At 45.0% G+C, this 21,534-nt stretch overlaps 1 protein-coding gene across 1 annotated transcript in view; it reads left to right on the top strand.

Moving 5' to 3' along the window:
* Window positions 1–21,534, top strand: part of CD79B (CD79b molecule) — a 57,819-nt gene that overhangs the window by 26,669 nt on the left and 9,616 nt on the right. The window contains exons 5-6 of the mRNA XM_073607646.1: window positions 3,480–3,598; window positions 14,058–14,099. Coding sequence (XP_073463747.1) covers window positions 3,480–3,598; window positions 14,058–14,099 — 161 coding nt within the window. The remainder of the gene's footprint in view (window positions 1–3,479; window positions 3,599–14,057; window positions 14,100–21,534) is intronic.

A 21,534-nucleotide genomic window follows, 5' to 3' on the forward strand; every position in this document is an offset into this window, starting at 1 on the left:
TCTGAGGGTTAGAGAATAAGAATATCTCGCCTTAGGAAAAGAGGTCGAAAAAATATTTTAAGATCAAGAGGAAACTTTACATGTTTACTATGGCTTGCCTGGGAATATTAAATGGCAACATACATTTGCCTGAATTTCCCAATGCACAGTTCCTGGCATAACAGTTCCTGTTTTAATAACAAATACCCTTTTCGCCTATAAAGCATTTATGGTCCTTGTCTGTCCCAGAAAAAGCCAGCATTAACTTAGGATGATGGCCTCCTCAAAATGGCTGTTAAGTCCAAGAGAGGACATTTTAGGTTGGCAGTTAAAGTGGAACTAAACCCTCCTATCAGCCAAGGAAGGTGCCATCTTAGCCTCTGTCTGATTTGCAGTTACCATGGTGCTGTACATGTTATCAGCTATTAAACCAGCCATTTGATGGATTGACATTTTTGCTAAGAGCGAACATAAGCCTACTAGTAACTGTAATAGTCATTGTTCAAGGTATGCCTTGAATATAACTGTTTTGGGAGACAGTTAAATCAGTCGGAATTATGCTTTATTATTCCATTATTCTTTTTTTTCTTCCCATTTAAAAGGTATCCATCCCAATAGGTAATCTTGGACATTGGCCATTGTAGATTTATTTTTAAGGTGCATGTTCCGCCCTTCTATTTCCTTACTTGGTGATAGGAGCAAGCACATGAATATTTGGGATACCAGCACATGATATGCACTTAGCTGTCTGGGCCAGTGACCATCTAAGCCAGTCTCTCTCAACCTTTTCAACACAGAGGAACCCTTGAAATAACTTTCCAGTCTAGGGAACCCCTACTAAAAATTACTATATGTACAACTCATGATACATTAATATGATGGTCAGTGGGAGGAATGCTCCTTACATTTGTGGTAATTGGGAAGAATTACCCCCTTACAGATAGCTAAAAATATCAATGGTGTCAGTGGGAACTTATCTAAGAGGCAGAAATTGCTCATTGCTCAATGAACCACTAGCAACCTCTGGAGGAACCCTAGTTGAGAAACCCTGATCTAAGCAGTGTAGTGAAGATCAGGATGACAGCCTTGGAGCTTGCAAACAAGTCAGCAATGGTAGCTCTCATACTTTTATCTTGACAGGTTCCATTCACATGACCAAAGCTGACTCATATTAGAGTGACTGAGACCATCAACTCCTACACTGTTATGTCTACAATGCTGCAAATCAATTGTATATTATCAGTATTATGTGTACCATATATTGGAAATCTATGTTTGCATAAAAATGCTGTAGGTATAGAAAAATATCTACTGATCCAGCCAGAAATCCGGTGCTGCATTGAAATCCCAGGCAGTGTTATCAGTTCTCATCTGCTTGACTACAAAATACCCCCCCCCCCCCCCATTATGTTAAAGAAATGCAAATAATGGAAAGTGTCTTGTGGATCATCACTAGAGAACTCGGGGTGGGGGCGTGGTGACCGAGCTCTAAGATGGACGTCTTAGCTGAGAGCTCCGCTCGGCCGCTGGAGAGATCTACAAACATCGGACCACACCGAGCTCATCCACGGCCACAATCACCCTAGCCGGACTGCCAGGCTGCTCAGGGGTGCCACGGAGGAGAAAGAACCTGCCGTAGCCACACAAGATGCACAATAAGTTTCTTCGCATTGAAGTTCCACGGGCTTCAACAAAATGGCGGTGGCTCACACGCGCAACGGCCGGAGGACAGGGCCGCGATCCACAACAACAAACACAGAGGCCCCCATAAACCGCCCGCACGAGACCCCTTGCACAGCTGATCATCCTCAGGCACATCCAGCCCATCCACACGTAGCCCAGCCAAGTCTAAGCCAAGGATGGAATCCCCCGTCAGGCCAAACAACAACCAGGACATGTAGGTAAGCGGTCCACAAGAGAAAAACACTGCTCAGGCCAAACAACTGACTGACCCCATAGAGGACTTCCCCACTGCTGACAGTCCTAATGACCCCAAACCCCGCACTAGCAATTCTCCACATTGGTATGGAGAAATTTCCTCAAGAACATAGATCAGTCGTCACTCACATACTTCTGGCAACCCAAACCCTTATACTTATAAACTGGAAAAACACCTTTGCTATCAACATATCTGAAACGATTATGCTAGTTAACCACTTAAGCCCCGGACCATTTGGCTGGCCAAAGACCAGAGCACTTTTTGCGATTCGGCACTGCTTCGCTTTAACTGACAATTGCGTGGTCGTGCGACGTGGCTCCCAAACAAAATCAACGTCCTTTTTTCCCCACAAATAGAGCTTTCTTTTGGTGGTATTTGATCACCTCTGCGAAAAGTGCGACAATTTTGAAAAAAAACGCATTATTTTTTACTTTTTGTTATAATAAATATCCCCAAAAAATATATAAAAAAACATTTTTTTTTCCTCAGTTTAGGTGGATACGTATTCTTCTACATATTTTTGGTAAAAAAAAAAAAAAAAATCGCAATAAGCTTATATTGATTGGTTGGCGCAAAAGTTATATCGTCTACAAAAAAGGGGATAGTTTATGACATTTTTATTAATATTTTTTTTTATTTTACTAGTAATGGCGGCGATCAGTGATTTTTATCGTGACTGCGATATTATGGCGGACACGTCAGACAATTTTGACACATTTTTGGGACCATTGGCATTAATACAGCGATCAGTGCGATTAAAAATGCATTGATTACTGTAAAAATGTTACTGGCAGTGAAGGGGTTAACACTAGGGGGCAGTGAAGGGGTTAATGTGTGTAACTAATGTTTACGTGTTTACATGTTCATTGTTATAAATTTAAAAATTCAATAAAACATTGAACCACAACAGTAGAGAACTTGGCAGGGATAATAACACCGCTTGGGATATCAGTGCTACAGGGGCATTGTGTTGTCAGCTCCAACAGGAAGTTAGGAGCTCACTGGATTTCTGGCAGACAAAAAGGTATTTTTCTGTACTTGCAGTGTTTTACAGGCATTAAACATGGGGAAAATGTGTGTATTACAGAGAATTACTGAATATGTTTTTGTTTTTTATTTTTCCCTGACATACACTTTACAGAAAAAAAAAGGAAAAAAGAGGGTAGACAAGTGCAGGCAGAGTATATCAGACTTTTTTTTTTTTTTAAGATCATAATATGGTGGATATAGTTTAAAAGTTCACTCAGGTCTTTATTTGGAAAAGGAAGCAAGGCAAATCTCTATACTGGGGACCCAACCCACAATTAAAACATTTTGTTTAGCAACTTGTGGAAGCGTTTGAACCTGTACCAAGGATTCATATGTTGTCTGTTATATACGTATGAGCAGAAGGTGCACAGATATGTACATTTTCTTGCGATTGCAAACTTAGCACCATAATGGTGTAAAAGAGAGTTGCTTTAACCTTTGTAAGTCTCCCTCTAAATTTAGCCCGGTAGCACTAAAACCGATACTGTCATATCAACGACACACATGAACACACCTTTTTCTAATTTTGCAGGTTCTTCGGACAAAGCTACATCAGCGTCAAGAAATAGAATGAAAGATGCAATCATGATGGTTCAAACTATTCTTATTGTGCTTTTCATAACTGTGCCAGTATTACTTCTTATGGAAATGGTAAGTGTATGCTCCAGATAATAGGACATGAAGCAGAGAATACTGAAGGTTCTTTGTATGTCAAAAGTATGTTTTGTACTAGCTTGTATTAAAAGTACTGAGATACGGTAGGGCTTCTATTCACTATCTAGATGGGAATTCATGCAAAGTCAACATATCATAGGAAGAGTGATAAACTCTTCTAATCTTTAAAAACTCTCATGGGGGCGTGTCCTGGCTATGAAGGAGTGAGGACATGTATTGCCTCAGCTCTGTACCACCGCCGCATACAGCACAGCTCTGAAGGGGGATTCCAACAGCTCCTCCAATGTCCCAGCGACAGCGGCTTTCTTCCCAGCCATCATGGACCGATCGTTCGCAGCAGAGATAGCTAGAATCCTTCTTCTCCCGTACCCACAGGCAAGGCCGCGAGGCTTCCAAGATTGCCCCAACCGGGAAGGCCCAGAAGGCCGCAAAATCCTCCCAGCATGTCGCAGCTCAGCTCCAGGAGACTGCAGCTTCCCTGGTTCCCTCCCCAGGGTCGGTGAGGGAATCAGCCCCCCCGTCTCTACAGATAGAGGCTCCTTGGGGATGAGGACATCAGATGCCATATCTTGTCCCTCCCCACCAGAGAGGACCTGGAGCGCTTCACTAGCAGGGTAGAGAAAGCCTTTACAGAAGACATTGCACAGCTAAAGGCTGACACCTCACACCTGGGTGCTAGAGTAGAATCTTTAGAGAGAATTGAGGAAGCTCTCCCTGTTATTGCTATGCTACAGTTTAAATGCCTCATGCAGAATCAGCAAATTAGTACCTTACTATGTCAGTTAGATGATGTGGAAAACCGCAGTCGGAGGGCAAATATCAGAATCCGGGGCCTGCCAGAAGCCACAGCTTCCAGGGACATTATACCCACTCTGGTAGATATCTTTAGGGAAATACTGGAACTACCAGCCTCTGCTCCCATCGTGATTGATCGTGCGCATAGAGCACAAAGACCTCCATCTCAGTATGTGGACAATCTCAGAGACATCATTTGTAAGCTACATAAGTTCACACTTAAAGACCACATCATGCAAAAAATGCGTGACAAGCACTTTTTTGATTTTGATGGAGCACATTTATTTTTCTATCAGGATATCGCCAGACATACCCTCATGCAGTGCAGGGCACGCCGCCCCCTATTGGCTGCGGTCCAGGAAGCAGGACTGACATACCGCTGGGGTTTTCCCTTTTTTCTACAGGTGACTAAAGATGGCAAACAGGTCACCCCACGCACGAAAGATGACCTCCTGCAATTCTTATCTACTCTTGGGCTAGACTCTGTGGATTTCCCAGACTGGAGAGGATCTTCCGACGTCCCTGTGATGTATCTTCCCCAACCATGGTTGCCTACTAAACGCAGAAGTCATAAAAGAGATCGGCAGAATCCAGCCCCTGGTGCCTCATCGGGGCCCCTCCACTTCCAGAGACTGACGGAGCAGGCTTTCTTGGACTCCACGGTTGTATCCGAGGTCCTTTGCGACCCTGCTCCCTTACACATAACCCCTTCCTAGAAGTCCTACTTGATATTACTCTATTACTGCCGAGACTGTTCCAGATAGAGCCTATGTCTACCCATGACAGATGCAATCTCGCTATGGTTTTGTTATCTGACATATATTAACGATACTGCCTAGGTTATGGTTAAGAATATCCCGGCCTTGCCGCCAGACTTCATTAGCAGTCTGCGGGCATTTAATCTAGATAAGGTATCCCCCCCCCCCATCTGATCATAGCGTCTTGTTAGATGCGTTCCCCACATAGGCCTCCCCTTTTTGGGTATTGATTCCTATTGGGACTCTGGGTTGTGGTTTGGGGCCCTCTCCCTTAGGGGGGAGGGCCCCGAATCTGACCTACAGATGTTTGGATTACTGTTATGGTTTCTGACACCTTGTCGTGTTTTTTTTTGTTTTAACTGGTAATTGTATGTGTTTCTCCTTTTTTCTCTTTCCTCCTTTCTCCTCCTCTTCTCCCAGGGGCATCCCCATTTTACTCCCCATTTGGTGCCTAAGCTGCCCACCCACCTTTACAATCAATGGTTCCAAAGTACTTCCCTGATCTCCAAATCCAGGGGTACAACGGTTGTAAATCATAAATCCTGCCCCTTCCAGCCCACGGGGAACAAAATAGATCCTCTGGGTCACTATGTTTTTCTGAAAGGTACTATTGCAGGGAAATTGTATACGTTTGCCATGATCTATGCCCCTAATACCAACCAACTTACTTTCCTAGATACGGCCCTAGAGCTATTGCTGGAATTTAAGGAGGGTTTCCCAGTCCTTGGTGGTGACTTCAATGTCAGTCCCAACCCCTTACTTCGTGATGGCTTCACTTTACTGTCCAGCACCCATAGGGCTTGGACTTGGAGGCTAAATGAGAACCTGTTGGATGATACTGCAGTGGCAGCAAAGGGTGGCGCACGTCATAACTCACTATTTAAAAGAAAACACCACGGATGACCTCAGTAAAGGTATAGTGTGGGAGGGTCATAAGGCAGTAGTCAGGGGGAAACTGATCTCCTTAGGCTCCAAGCTCAAAAAACTCAGAACTCCAACATAAACATTGCGGAGACCCTAAGGCACTGAAGAAACTTACCGACCTGAGGGAATTCTTCTTGCGGTTGTTAGATTGCCAAGCATGTAAGCAAGCTAGATACATGTCTCATAAATACTATGAACATGGCAATAAATGTGGTCGTATGCTCAAAAGGGCTCTTCAAAAGAAGCATGCTCCGGCATACGTGCAGGAGCTTCACACCTCCTCTGGCGAAATTGTGGTCCAGTCTTCTAAAATTGCCTCAGGGTTTCAGGAATACTACTCCCAACTGTACAACTTAAACCCTGACCTGCCCCTGAACGCTCAGGTGCCCAGATCAGTGGTCATCCAGGAATATTCCTCCCTTGACCGTAGATCATTGCGCTACGCTGGAGCTACCGATTACCCCCGCTGAGATTGAGCTAACAGTGAAGTCCTTGCCCAATGGGAAAAGCCCTGGACCTGATGGATTCACCAAGGTGTACTATAAGGCTTTCCTCTCCCTCTTGGTGAACCCTGTGTGTAGTTATTTTAACTCCATAGCTGAGGGAAACACTACATCTATACTATACTACATCTTAGTACTTCCAAAAGAAGGCAAAGACCCTACTGTCCCCCAGAGTTACCGCCCCATATCCCTCCTTAACGTTGATGTTAAAATCCTGGCAAAAATTCTAGCGAACAGGCTGAAACACCTTATGCCCCATATCATTCACCCCGACCAAACAGGATTTATTACAGGTAGGGAAGCTAGAGACAATTCCATTAGAGCAATCCAACTTATCCACTGGGCCCGTACTCGTCCCGACCCTAAGCCTTATATAATTCTATCGACGGATGCAGAAAAGGCCTTTGACCGAGTTGATTGGTCATATCTGCGAGCGGTGTTAGAGACCCAGGGGTTAGGATCACTATGTTGACATGAATTATGGCCCTATTGCTCCACTCCTAGCGCACAGGTCAAGGTAAATGGGGTGCTCTCCTCCCGATTCCCTTCGCCTTGGTAACAGAGCCGTTACTATGTACCGTAAGAGCGAATGCAGATATAAATGGTCTGAAGGTTGGCAATGCTGAACATAAGCTATCAGCATACGCTGATGATGTGATCTTAAGCATTTTGGACTGCTTTCCAATTTCAAGATTAATTTCTCAAAGTCAGAAATCCTGCCCATTCAATTGACCCCCTCCTTGGCAGGTAGCTTGCAGGCCGCTTTCCCTTTTACCTGGGCCAGGTCCTCCTTTCGGTATTTGGGCATACAGCTAACAAATCGTTTTGATACCCTATATGCTGCCAACTACCCCCCCTTGACGCGGTCAAGAGAGAGCTTTCACAATGGACGCCTTCACATGGCTAGGTCGAGTAAATATAAATATCATAAAAATGAACATTCTGCCGCGCATACTTTTCTTCCTGCAGATGATACCGATACCCCTGTCCAGAGACTTCTTTACCCGGATTTTTAGTATGCTGTATGGGTTTGTGTGGAACGCACGGAAACCAAGAATAGCTTTGAGAGTGCTAAGGCACCCGAAACAGGCAGGTGGATTGGGAGTCCCAGCCATACAAAAGTATTATAGGGCAATTGCTCTTCAGAGGATCCTCAGTTGGCATTTCCACACTCATTCCAAGCAATAGGTTTCCCTGGAGAAATGTTTGGCAGGGAGGAATCTAACATAAGCACCGTGGCTGTCCTGGAAGCACAGGAGGTTGTCTGACACCACCTCCCCACTGACGGCCCACGCTCTTTCAGTCTGGGACCGAATCAACCCAATCCTGAACCTAGCCCCCCTGTGTCCCCACTGGCTCCATTGGGTGGGTTTCTGTGGTTCCCTCCTAGCAAACAACCCACGCTTTTCAGCCCCTGGGTTGATGATGGCAAGCCAGTTGTGGTAAATTCATGAGGAATGGTAAGCTACTCAGTTTTGAAACCCTACAGGCCAGACATAGCGGTTCCCAGATTAATTTTTGGAGGCACAGACAGCTTCACCATTTTTTTGAGATCCATAACCACTCTATAAGAGACATTTCCTCTCTCACACCCTTCGAACGCCTCTTTGTGGAGGACGACCCGACACCACACGTGGTCTCAGAACTGTACTGTCTGCTAGGCTCCACTACACATGACATAAACCTACATACACGCAGGCATGGGAGAGAGACCTGGGGGTTGAATTTACCAAAACTCAGCTGGCTTACCTATACCAGCTCACTCATTCAAGCTCTACTGAGTCTAAAACACAAGAAACAAACTATAAAAGTTCTTTCCCCTTTGGTATAGGGTGCCAGCAGACTAGGTGCGCATCTACCCTTCTGTATCAGACCTATGCTGGCGAGACTGTGGACACTGGGGCACACTCTTACACATATAGTGGGATTGCCCTCAGATTAAGCCTTATTGGGAGGACATTGGATCCAAATAAAAGACATCCTGGGCCTGGATATCCCTCTATCCCCGGGTCCACTTCCTCCTACATGTCCCTCAGATCCCGATTAGTCAATATAAGAAAAGCGCACTGCCCCATTTGTTGAATGCTGCCAGACGCTTACTCTCAATATATTGGAAGCAACCACAAATCCCTACACAGGAGGAGTGGATTGGCAAGGTGAATGACATTCACGAGGAAGAAGACTGGATAGCGACCTGTAGGGGTTTTCATGAACACTTCAACAGTATATAGGCACCCTGGATGGACTATGTTTCCGACCCAGGGCACGTACCCTCTAGTCTACGCTTAGCACTGCTGGAGCTGGCAGAACCATCCCTTAGAACCCGCCCGGAACTAGGCACTTAGGGGGTAGAGATACACCCTCTTGTTGCGATATAGATCTTCTGATAGTAGTGGAGACCGTTTTATATGGATGTATATTTTGCTACTTTCATGATTGAAGGGTATTTCTCATTTAACCACTTCAATACTGGGCACTTTTACTCCCTATCTGCCCAGGACAATTTTCAGCTTTCAGCACTGTCACACTTTGAATGACGATTGCGCTGTCATGCAACACTGTACCCAAACTAAATCCATGTGATCGGCTGTGTCCAATCACAGCCGATCACATGTAAATGCAGAAGTGCCGGTAATCAGCTCTCATCACCTTACACTGACAAAGTGTGTAGTGAGGAGAGCTGATCAGCTGCATCTCCTCACAGGGGACACCAGAACAGGTAATCAGGGCACTGATAATCAGTGCCCTGATTACAGTACAGGCGCCAGCAGTGCCCAATCATTGCCATCAGTGCCCACCAGTGCCCATTAGTACTGCTAGTCAGTGCTGCCTTTCGGTGCCTGCTCATCTGTGCTGCCCATCAGTGCCACCCATCAGTGCCACATATCAGTGTCCACCAGTGCCACCTATCAGTGCTCATCAGTGCCACCTATCAATGAAGCATATCAGTGCCTCCTCATCAGTGCTGCCTCATCAGTGCCCATAAGTGCCACATCATCAGTGCAGCCTATCAGTGCCCATCAATGCAGCCTCATCAGCGCACATCAATGAAGGAGAAAAATTACTTATTTACAAAATTTACTGACAAAAACTTTTTTTAAAGTAAAGAATAAAAAACCCAGCAGTGATTAAATACCACCAAAAGAAAGCTGTATTTGTGTGAACAAAATGATAAACATTTCATATGGGTACAGTGCAGCATGACCGCGTAATTGTCATTCAAAGTGCGACAGCGCTGAAAGCTGAAAAATGGCCTGGGCAGAAACGGGGTGAAAGTGCCCTGTATTGAGGTGGTTAATTATCACTGGGTTTTTTATTTCTTGCTAAAAAACAGAAAAGACTCAAATTTTGAAAGTAAAAAAGTTTCTCTTCGTTTCTGTTATAAACTTTTCCAAGTAAATAATGGTTCTTCATAAAATGTAGCCCAAAGTGTATCCTGCTACATTTCTTTGGTTAAAATAACCCAAATCAGTGTATATTATTTAGTCTGTAGGAAAGTTATAGAGTCCACAAACTATGATATATATCTCTGAAATTTTTTTGGCGGAAAACAAAAATGTAAAAAAAAAAAAAAATCCCAATTTATTTATTTTTTTTTTACATACTGTCACCAGTGCAGTACATCGTCATTATATAACTTTGGTGTGGCGGTTGATCAGGAACACTGACTGGTGATAGCAAAGTTATAATTTTTTTTTTTTAACATTTTTTTTTCTTTTGGTTATGATTTTTATTTTTTTTTTAACTCACTGTGATCAGAGCAATATAAAGTTAACACAAAAACATTGTACTACTCTGGGGAAGTGATCAGGTTTTTTTTTTTTTTTTTACATATTATGTTTGTTTATAGCAGTGAAATACATTGCTATAAGCAAGCATTCTACTGAATGAAACAGATTCAGTTTGTTTTGTTGTGATTAGCTGCGATTGATTAAAGCTAATCACATGGTACAAATGGTTTGTGATTGGCCCTGTCTGTACCATCTGATCAAATTGACCAATCACAGCTAGCAACACAATTGTACACGGCGGTCACATGGTACCGGCAGTGAGCCATTACACTGATCAGTCATTGGTTGTGTCCCATGGACACAGCGGGTGACACATCTCGCCACTTTCTGAGGGGATGTCATATGACGTCTACTCAGGATGGGAAAGCACACATCAACTTCCATTCTTTGTGTGTAGAATTCCTCCCTTCCCATTGTCCTGCTTTTAAGAAGACTAAAGCTGGCAACAAATTAGTAGACTTTAGAACGTTTGTACAAAAATTATCGCAAAAATTTTAATTTAATTCAATGACTTGACAAATGTTGTTTGAAAGTATTTCAACATTTTATTTGCTTTAAACATTTAAATTTTGAAATAAATGGTAATTTTCTGAACGAAAACTAATCAAATGAACGTACTTAAAGCAAAAAAATTTTAATGAAATTCTACTAGTGTATGGCCAGTGTATCACACCAGCCATTTGATGGGCTAGACTGTTTGGTTGAGAGCACAGGCAACTGTGACAGTTATCATATTCATGATATGTCCTGAATGTAACTGTTTTGGGAAACAGTTAAATGGGTTTAGTTCTGCTTTAAGAGCTTGTGTGTTTTTTTATTATTTTATTTCACACAATGCTATCTGCTGGAGAGGTTTTGTGCTACAACAGAATCATGGACATGCACTATAACACGTAGCATCATCATACAGTAAATGTAAATGCTTTGTCTTCAGCCAACAAAGCAATAGGCAAAGTGGAGGGGTCAAAAACAAGTTACATTTAAACACAAATTACCCTTTGTTTTTAGCACTATGCCAGTCTGCAATATGATGTTATATTTCATAATATTTATTGCATTTAAAGTGGGAGTAAACTCCAATGCATAATTTTTACCTATAGGTAAGCCTATAGTAAGACTTACCTATAGGTACTGTAAATATCTCCTATACATGCACCGTTTAGGAGATATTTACTGTAGATGCAGCCGGTGACGTCACTGTCCTGTGCCATAAACGGCGGCTCCTGCGTGGGAGTGACATCATTGCGGCTCTGGCCACTCACATAGCCGGAGTCCAGAAACCCAGAAGGAAGACCGGGTGAAGATGGAAGCGCTTTCACTGGAGGGCTTCGTTCTAAGGTAAGTTTCACATAATGTGCTAGTATGCGATGCATACTAGCACATTATGACATTGCCTTGCAGGTTGCAAACACAGCGGTTTACTACCACTTTCACATGTATAAAACAATGTGAAGGTTGGTTACTGCATCCTACATACAGTGTGTCTCTACAGTAAACTTTGATGAAAAAAAACAAACTGCCACTGCTGATCTCCTTTTGAAAATGCTATTTGTCTGACAGTCCCTGGCTTCAGGCTTTTGAGTCACTGGCTTAGAACAAGCAAGTGAATTCTGAATAGAGTTAAAAATCTACAAACATGTTCCAGGTCATTAAGGCCCCATGTACACGGGAAGCTGCTAAACACACGTTCAGAGGCAGTTGGACGCTTTTTTTCAACTGTCCCAGAACTCATTCAATGTTATCCTATGTGACCATGTACACAGTCTTGTTTATTGCCGTTTTTTTGCAGTTGCGTTTAACAGCGTTTCTTTGTAAGCAAAAAAATGGGTTCAGAAGCCAAAGATTTCCATGTTTCAGACGCCAAATGCGACTAAACGCGGTACCGGCGTTTAGATGCGTTTTCGCTTATAAGCGTTTTTAAAGGTGCCCTATTTTTTTTACATTAAAAATCTCAAAAATTATGGCAAATGATGAAAAACCGTTTAAAAAAATATTTTTAAAAATTGTAATTGCTTGCAATGATTCATAGACCATTTATATACCCCAATGAGCCCTTGATCCAATCCAATAGACCACTAGCATTGCTGTTATTAGATGTATAATTGGAATTTGACCCATATGTTGTTAGATTTGGCAGCAATTTGGCAGGTGACGTGGCAAGTGGACAATCCACAACTTGTGGCAGGGGACTTGGCAAGTGACAATCCGCAACGTGTGGCAGGTGACGTGGCAAATGACAATCCGCAACTTGTGACAGGTGAAGTGGCAAATGACAATCTGCAACTTGTGGCAGGTGACGTGGCAAGTGGACAATCTGCAACTTGTGGCAGGTGACGTGGCAAATGACGATCCGCAACTTGTGGCAGGTGACATGGCAAGTGGACAATCTGCAACTTGTGGCAGGTGACGTGGCAAGTGGACAATCTGCAACTTGTGGCAGGTGACGTGGCAAGTGGACAATCTGCAACTTGTGGCAGGTGACGTGGCAAATGACAATCCGCAACTTGTGGCATGTGACGTGGCAAGTGGACAATCCGCAACTTGTGGCAGGTGACGTGGCAAGTGGACAATCCGCAACGTGTGGCAAGTGACAATCCATAACTTGTGGCAGGCGACGTGGCAAGTGACACGCTAAATACAAGTACACTGCTGCTCTCCCAGCTGCTGCTACTCACTCTGGTCTCATAAAATAGCTGAAATAGTTAAATAATACTGTATTTTGAGCTTGGGGAGGGTCTTATGATGTCATCTTAACTAAACACTTCTAGACGCAAACGTGGTAAAACGCCGCTAAACGCAGCATGCAAACGCTGCTAAACGGGCGTTTTAAATGCTGATTTCAAGGTGTCAAAAAAATCATTCAGAGGACTTTGCCTCAGCGTCCCGTGTACATGGGGGCCTACCTCAGTAAATATTGCAGCCTTTGGATCAGTGGCGGCCCGTCCATTAGGGGAGCAGGGGCACCGCCCCCCCCCCCCAATCCATAGCGCCCAGCCGCTAATCTCCATGCAGGGCGCCAGACGCAATGGATTCCAATGGGTAGTTGTTTTTTTTTGGCTTTTTTTAAACACATGATTAGAGCGGGAGGCAGAGCACTGTGCCCCGAGCCCACCCACTTGTGTGACATTAGCGAATTAATATTTGCTAATGTCTTCCTGTTTCTCCTCCCAGCCAATCAGAAAGCGGCTCCTGAGACCCGATTGGCTGGGAGTCTTAGGACGGGTCTCAGGACCCGCCCCCTATCCGGCCAGGAGGAGAAGCAACGCCCTGGGAGCAGCAGTCTCTTCTTCCTACCCTGGATGCATTAGAGCATCGAAACCTCATCCTCCTCCCCACACCTCTACCACAGTAAGGTATGGCCATTGATCATGCGGGGAAGGGGGGGGTGGAGCTAGTGCGACAGGATCGCAGCCAGGGGGGTTTGTGTAGTGCCAGTGGATCGCTCAGTTTTGATTGATCGTACGTGAGCCACGGGGGGAGGTGCGAGTGAGGGGGCAAGGCCTGCTTGTCGCCCCCCCCCCCCCCAAAAGTTTTGACCACCAGCCGCCACTGCTTTGGATTAACATGGCTGTATTTTCTTGTTTCTATCACTTATCAGTTTTACATTCGTAGTCTTTGTTGCAGAGATTATTTAAAATTTAATCATTTTCATTCTCTATTTCAGAAGAAAAAGCGCACTCTGAAGATTGAAGATCATACATACGAGGTATGAATATTTTCTAACACCGCTGGACATTTTTATAGATAATAATTAGAGATATTGTAGCGCAAAGGATTCCTACTGGCCTGATATTGACCATCTCCAGGAGATTCAAAAGGAAGCTTCACCTTCCAAACAGGGAGTTCTGCAAAAGGAATATTTCAAGTATTCACATCAGTTCAAATGTCACAGCTAAAAAAAATATTTTAGATGGTGTTCTCCAAGTAAAGTATTTAAGATCACACTAAGCAACACACATCATATTTAGGCCCCTCAGTAGGAAAAGTGCTTACTCTGTTGATCTGGAGATTAAATACATAGGTATCCTGTTGACACAAACATGAGGAGCTGGCATGATTCTTTATTCATATCCACCTCTGCCCAGTACTCCAGTCCATGGCTCACACAGTTTCTGTTTAGTCATGACGTAAAATTATGTTTTTTAAAAACAATGCTAATACTGTATAACTGAAATACTATCAATAACTAAATCAACATGCAGGATGTACTCTCACCAGCCACTTTATTAGGTACACCTTGTTAGTACGAAGTTGGACCCCCTTTTGCCTTCAGAACTGCCTTAATCTTTCGTGGCATAGATTCAACACTACACTATAGTCATAAAGGGATTGACATGGTCAGCAACAATACTCAGGTAGGCCGTGGCGTTTAAACGACGCTCAATTGGTACTAAGGGGCCGAAAGTGTGCCAAGAAAATATCCCCCACACCATTACACCCCCACCACCAGCATACCGCTGAACCGTTGATACAAGGCAGGATAGATCCATACTTTCATGTTGTTTATACCAAATTCTGACCCTACTAACTAAATGTCTCAGCTGAAATCGAGACTCATCAGACCAGGCAACGTTTTACCAATCTTCTATTCAGGGCCGATCCTAGGGTCACCGGCGCCTGGGTGCAGAAATATTTCTGGCGCCCCCACATGGGCGTGGTCATCTTACCAACTCCTCCCCTTTACAAATGTTTCTATGGCAATGACTCAAACACAGAGATGCTCTCCTAATAACTCTTTGTTACCCTAGGATCCTCCCATGATCTTTTAACAATAAAAAAAAAATACAGGAAGAGCGTACACTAATGAGACCTGGAGGGGAGTTTCTCTGATGCACACAAAGAGGGCTTCTGTTAGAGAGTCTGTTAGAAAGAACCCCCAGACATAGTATAGGAGATGATCAGAGACTGCAGACATAGTACAGGAGATGGTCAGAGACTGCGGACATAATACAGGAGATGATCAGAGACTGCAGATATAGTACAGGAGATGATCAGAGACTGCAGACATAGTACAGGAGATGGTCAGAGACTGCAGTCATAGTACAGGAGATGGTCAGAGACTGCAGACATAGTACAGGAGATGATCAGAGACTGCAGACATAATACAGGAGATGATCAGAGACTGCAGACATGATACAAGAGATGGTCAGAGACTGCAGACATGATACAGGAGATGATCAGAGACTGCAGACATGATACAAGAGATGGTCAGAGACTGCAGACATGATACAGGAGATGATCAGAGACTGCAGACATAGTACAGGAGATGGTCAGAGACTGCAGACATGATACAGGAGATGGTCAGAGACTGCAGACATGATACAGGAGATGATCAGAGACTGCAGATATTGTACAGGAGATGATCAGAGACTGCAGACATAGTACAGGAGATGATCAGAGATTGCAGACATAATACAGGAGATGATCAGAGACTGCAGACATAGTCAGGGCCGATCCTAGGGTCACCGGCGCCTGGGTGCAGAAATATTTCTGGCGCCCCCACATGGGCGTGGTCATCTTACCAACTCCTCCCCTTTACAAATGTTTCTATGGCAATGACTCAAACACAGAGATGCTCTCCAAATAACTCTTTGTTACCCTAGGATCCTCCCATGATCTTTTAACAATAAAAAAAAAATACAGGAAGAGCGTACACTAATGAGACCTGGAGGGGAGTTTCTCTGATGCACACAAAGAGGGCTTCTGTTAGAGAGTCTGTTAGAAAGAACCCCCAGACATAGTATAGGAGATGATCAGAGACTGCAGACATAGTACAGGAGATGGTCAGAGACTGCGGACATAATACAGGAGATGATCAGAGACTGCAGATATAGTACAGGAGATGATCAGAGACTGCAGACATAGTACAGGAGATGGTCAGAGACTGCAGACATAGTACAGGAGATGGTCAGAGACTGCAGACATAGTACAGGAGATGATCAGAGACTGCAGACATAATACAGGAGATGATCAGAGACTGCAGACATGATACAAGAGATGGTCAGAGACTGCAGACATGATACAGGAGATGATCAGAGACTGCAGACATGATACAAGAGATGGTCAGAGACTGCAGACATGATACAGGAGATGATCAGAGACTGCAGACATAGTACAGGAGATGGTCAGAGACTGCAGACATGATACAGGAGATGGTCAGAGACTGCAGACATGATACAGGAGATGATCAGAGACTGCAGATATTGTACAGGAGATGATCAGAGACTGCAGACATAGTACAGGAGATGATCAGAGATTGCAGACATAATACAGGAGATGATCAGAGACTGCAGACATAGTACAGGAGATGATCAGAGACTGCAGACATAGTACAGGATATGATCAGAGATTGCAGACATAATACAGGAGATGATCAGAGACTGCAGACATAGTACAGGAGATGATCAGAGACTGCAGACATAGTACAGGAGATGATCAGAGATTGCAGACATAATACAGGAGATGGTCAGAGACTGCAGACATGATACAGGAGATGATCAGAGACTGCAGACATAGTACAGGAGATGGTCAGAGACTGCAGACATGATACAGGAGATGATCAGAGACTGCAGACATGATACAGGAGATGATCAGAGACTGCAGACATGATACAAGAGATGGTCAGAGACTGCAGACATGATACAGGAGATGATCAGAGACTGCAGACATAGTACAGGAGATGATCAGAGACTGCAGACATAGTACAGGAGATGGTCAGAGACTGCAGACATGATACAGGACATGATCAGAGACTGCAGATATTGTACAGGAGATGATCAGAGACTGCAGACATAGTACAGGAGATGATCAGAGATTGCAGACATAATACAGGCAATGATCAGAGACTGCAGACATAGTACAGGAGATGATCAGAGACTGCAGACATAGTACAGAAGATGATCAGAGACTGCAGACATAGTACAAGAGATGATCAGAGATTGCAGACATAATACAGGAGATGGTCAGAGACTGCAGACATGATACAAGAGATGATCAGAGACTGCAGACATGATACAAGAGATGGTCAGAGACTGCAGACATGATACAGGAGATGATCAGAGACTGCAGACATGATACAAGAGATGGTCAGAGACTGCAGACATGATACAGGAGATGATCAGAGTCTGCAGACATGATACAGGAGATGGTCAGAGACTGCAGACATGATAATGGTCAGAGACTGCAGACATGATACAGGAGATGATCAGAGACTGCAGACATAGTACAGGAGATGGTCAGAGACTGCAGACATGATACAGGAGATGATCAGAGACTGCAGACATGATACAAGAGATGGTCAGAGACTGCAGACATGATACAGGAGATGATCAGAGTCTGCAGACATGATACAGGAGATGGTCAGAGACTGCAGACATGATAATGGTCAGAGACTGCAGACATGATACAGGAGATGATCAGAGACTGCAGACATAGTACAGGAGATGGTCAGAGACTGCAGACATGATACAGGAGATGGTCAGAGACTGCAGACATGATACAGGAGATGATCAGAGACTGCAGATATTGTACAGGAGATGATCAGAGATTGCAGACATAATACAGGAGATGATCAGAGACTGCAGACATAGTACAGGAGATGATCAGAGACTGCAGACATAGTACAGGAGATGATCAGAGACTGCAGACATAATACAGGAGATGATCAGAGACTGCAGACATAGTACAGGAGATGATCAGAGACTGCAGACATAGTACAGGAGATGATCAGAGATTGCAGACATAATACAGGAGATGGTCAGAGACTGCAGACATGATACAGGAGATGATCAGAGACTGCAGACATAGTACAGGAGATGGTCAGAGACTGCAGACATGATACAGGAGATGATCAGAGACTGCAGACATGATACAGGAGATGATCAGAGACTGCAGACATGATACAGGAGATGATCAGAGACTGCAGACATGATACAGGAGATGGTCAGAGACTGCAGACATGATACAGGAGATGATCAGAGACTGCAGACATAGTACAGGAGATGATCAGAGACTGCAGACATAGTACAGGAGATGGTCAGAGACTGCAGACATGATACAGGAGATGATCAGAGACTGCAGATATTGTACAGGAGATGATCAGAGACTGCAGACATAGTACAGGAGATGATCAGAGATTGCAGACATAATACAGGAGATGATCAGAGACTGCAGACATAGTACAGAAGATGATCAGAGACTGCAGACATAGTACAGGAGATAATCAGAGATTGCAGACATAATACAGGAGATGGTCAGAGACTGCAGACGTGATACAGGAGATGATCAGAGACTGCAGACATGATACAAGAGATGGTCAGAGACTGCAGACATGATACAGGAGATGACCAGAGACTGCAGACATGATACAAGAGATGGTCAGAGACAGCAGACATGATACAGGAGATGATCAGAGTCTGCAGACATGATACAGGAGATGGTCAGAGACTGCAGACATGATACAGGAGATGATCAGAGACTGCAGACATAGCACAGGAGATGGTCAGAGATTGCAGACATGATACAGGAGATGGTCAGAGACTGCAGACATGATACAGGAGATGATCAGAGACTGCAGACATGATACAGGAGATGATCAGAGACTGTAGATATTGTACAGGAGATGATCAGAGACTGCAGACATAGTACAGGAGATGATCAGAGATTGCAGACATAATACAGGAGATGATCAGAGACTGCAGACATAGTACAGGAGATGATCAGAGACTGCAGACATAGTACAGGAGATGATCAGAGACTGCAGACATAGTACAGGAGATGGTCAGAGACTGCAGACATAGTACAGGAGATGATCAGAGATTGCAGACATAGTACAGGAGATGATCAGAGACTGCAGACATAGTACAGGAGATGATCAGAGACTGCAGACATAGTACAGGAGATGATCAGAGACTGCAGACATAGTACAGGAGATGGTCAGAGACTGCAGACATGATACAGAAGATGATCAGAGACTGCAGACATGATACAAGAGATGGTCAGAGACTGCAGACATGATACAGGAGATGATCAGAGACTGCAGACATGATACAGGAGATGGTCAGAGACTGCAGACATAGTACAGAAGATGATCAGAGATTGCAGACATAGTACAGGACATGATCAGAGACTGCAGACATAGTACAGGACATGATCAGAGACTGCAGACATAGTACAGGACATGATCAGAGACTGCAGACATAGTACAGGAGATGATCAGAGATTGCAGACATAATACAGGAGATGGTCAGAGACTGCAGACATAATACAGGAGATGATCAGAGACTGCAGACATAGTATATATTGGCCGATCGGCCCTCTCACCTGACCCAGCGATGGTGTTCTCTCAGCACTGTCCTCTCCCTCTGGAGTCCTGGGTGTACTTCCCTGAAAACTTTCCCAGGCTCCTGTCTCTCTCTCTCTCTCTTTCCCATTCAGCTGAGCATGTTGTGTGGGCTGCAGTTTCCGTGTTACAGTGGGGCTGCCAGTTCTCGGGACTATATGTCCCACAATCCTCTTCTCTGCTCCTTTTTTCTTTTCCATTAGTACAGACCCCCCCATTAGTACAGACCCCCCTCCATTAGTACAGACCCCCCCTCCATTAGTACAGACCCCATTAGTACAGACCCCCCTCCATTAGTACAGACCCCACCTCCATTAGTACAGACCCCCTCATTAGTACAGACCCCCCAGGACAGACCCCCCTCCATTAGTAAAGACCCCCATATTAGTAAAGACCCCCCCTCCATTAGTACAGACCCCATTAGTACAGACCCCCCCTCCATTAGTACAGACCCCATTAGTACAGACCCCCCCCTCCATTAGTACAGACCCCCCTCCATTAGTACAGACCCCCCCTCCATTAGTACAGACCCCATTAGTACAGACCCCCTCTCCATTAGTACAGACCCCCCAGGACAGACCCCCTCTCCATTAGTACAGACCCCCTCTCCATTAGTACAGACCCCCCTCCATTAGTACACACCCCCCAGGACAGACCCCCCTCCATTAGTACAGACCCCCCAGGACAGACCCCCCTCCATTAGTACAGACCCCCCAGGACAGACTCCCTCTCCATTAGTACAGACCCCCCAGGACAGACCCCCCTCCATTAGTAGAGACCCCCATATTAGTACAGACCCCTCCATTAGTACAGACCCCTCTCCATTAGTACAGACCCCATTAGTACAGACCCCCCCATTATTAGTACAGCCCCCTCCATTAGTACAGCGCCCCCTCCATTAGTAGAGACCCCCATATTAGTAAAGACCCCCCCTCCGTTAGTACAGACCCCATTAGTACAGACCCCCCCTCCATTAGTACAGACCCCATTAGTACAGACCCCCCCTCCATTAGTACAGATCCCCCTCCATTAGTACAGACCCCCCCTCCATTAGTACAGACCCCATTAGTACAGACCCCCTCTCCATTAGTACAGACCCCCCAGGACAGACCCCCTCTCCATTAGTACAGACCCCCTCTCCATTAGTACAGACCCCCTCTCCATTAGTACAGACCCCCCTCCATTAGTACAGACCCCCCAGGACAGACCCCCCCTCCATTAATACAGACCCCCCAGGACAGACCCCCTCTCCATTAGTACAGACCCCCCAGGACAGACCCCCCTCCATTAGTAGAGACCCCCATATTAGTACAGACCCCACCATTAGTACAGACCTGCCCCTCCATTAGTACAGACCCCATTAGTACAGACCCCCTCTCCATTAGTACAGACCCCATTAGTACAGACCCCCCCATTATTAGTACAGCCCCCTCCATTAGTACAGCGCCCCCTCCATTAGTACAGCCCCCCTCCATTAGTACAGCCCCCCCTGCACTAGTACAGCCCCCCTCCACTAGTACAGCCCCCCCCTCCATTAGTACAGCCCCCTCCATTAGTACAGCCCCCCCTCCATTAGTACAGCCCCCCTCCATTAGTACAGCCCCCCTCCATTAGTACAGCCCCCCTGCACTAGTACAGCACCCCCTCCATTAGTACAGCGCCCCCTCCATTAGTACAGCCCCCCCTCCATTAGTGCAGCCCCCCCCTCCATTAGTACAGCCCCCCCTCCATTAGTACAGCCCCCCCTCCATTAGTACAGCCCCCCCTCCATTAGTACAGCGTCCCCTCCATTAGTACAGCC

The sequence above is a fragment of the Aquarana catesbeiana genome, linkage group LG12 (assembly GCF_042186555.1).
Source record: "Aquarana catesbeiana isolate 2022-GZ linkage group LG12, ASM4218655v1, whole genome shotgun sequence".
NCBI classification, from domain to species: Eukaryota; Metazoa; Chordata; class Amphibia; order Anura; family Ranidae; genus Aquarana; species Aquarana catesbeiana.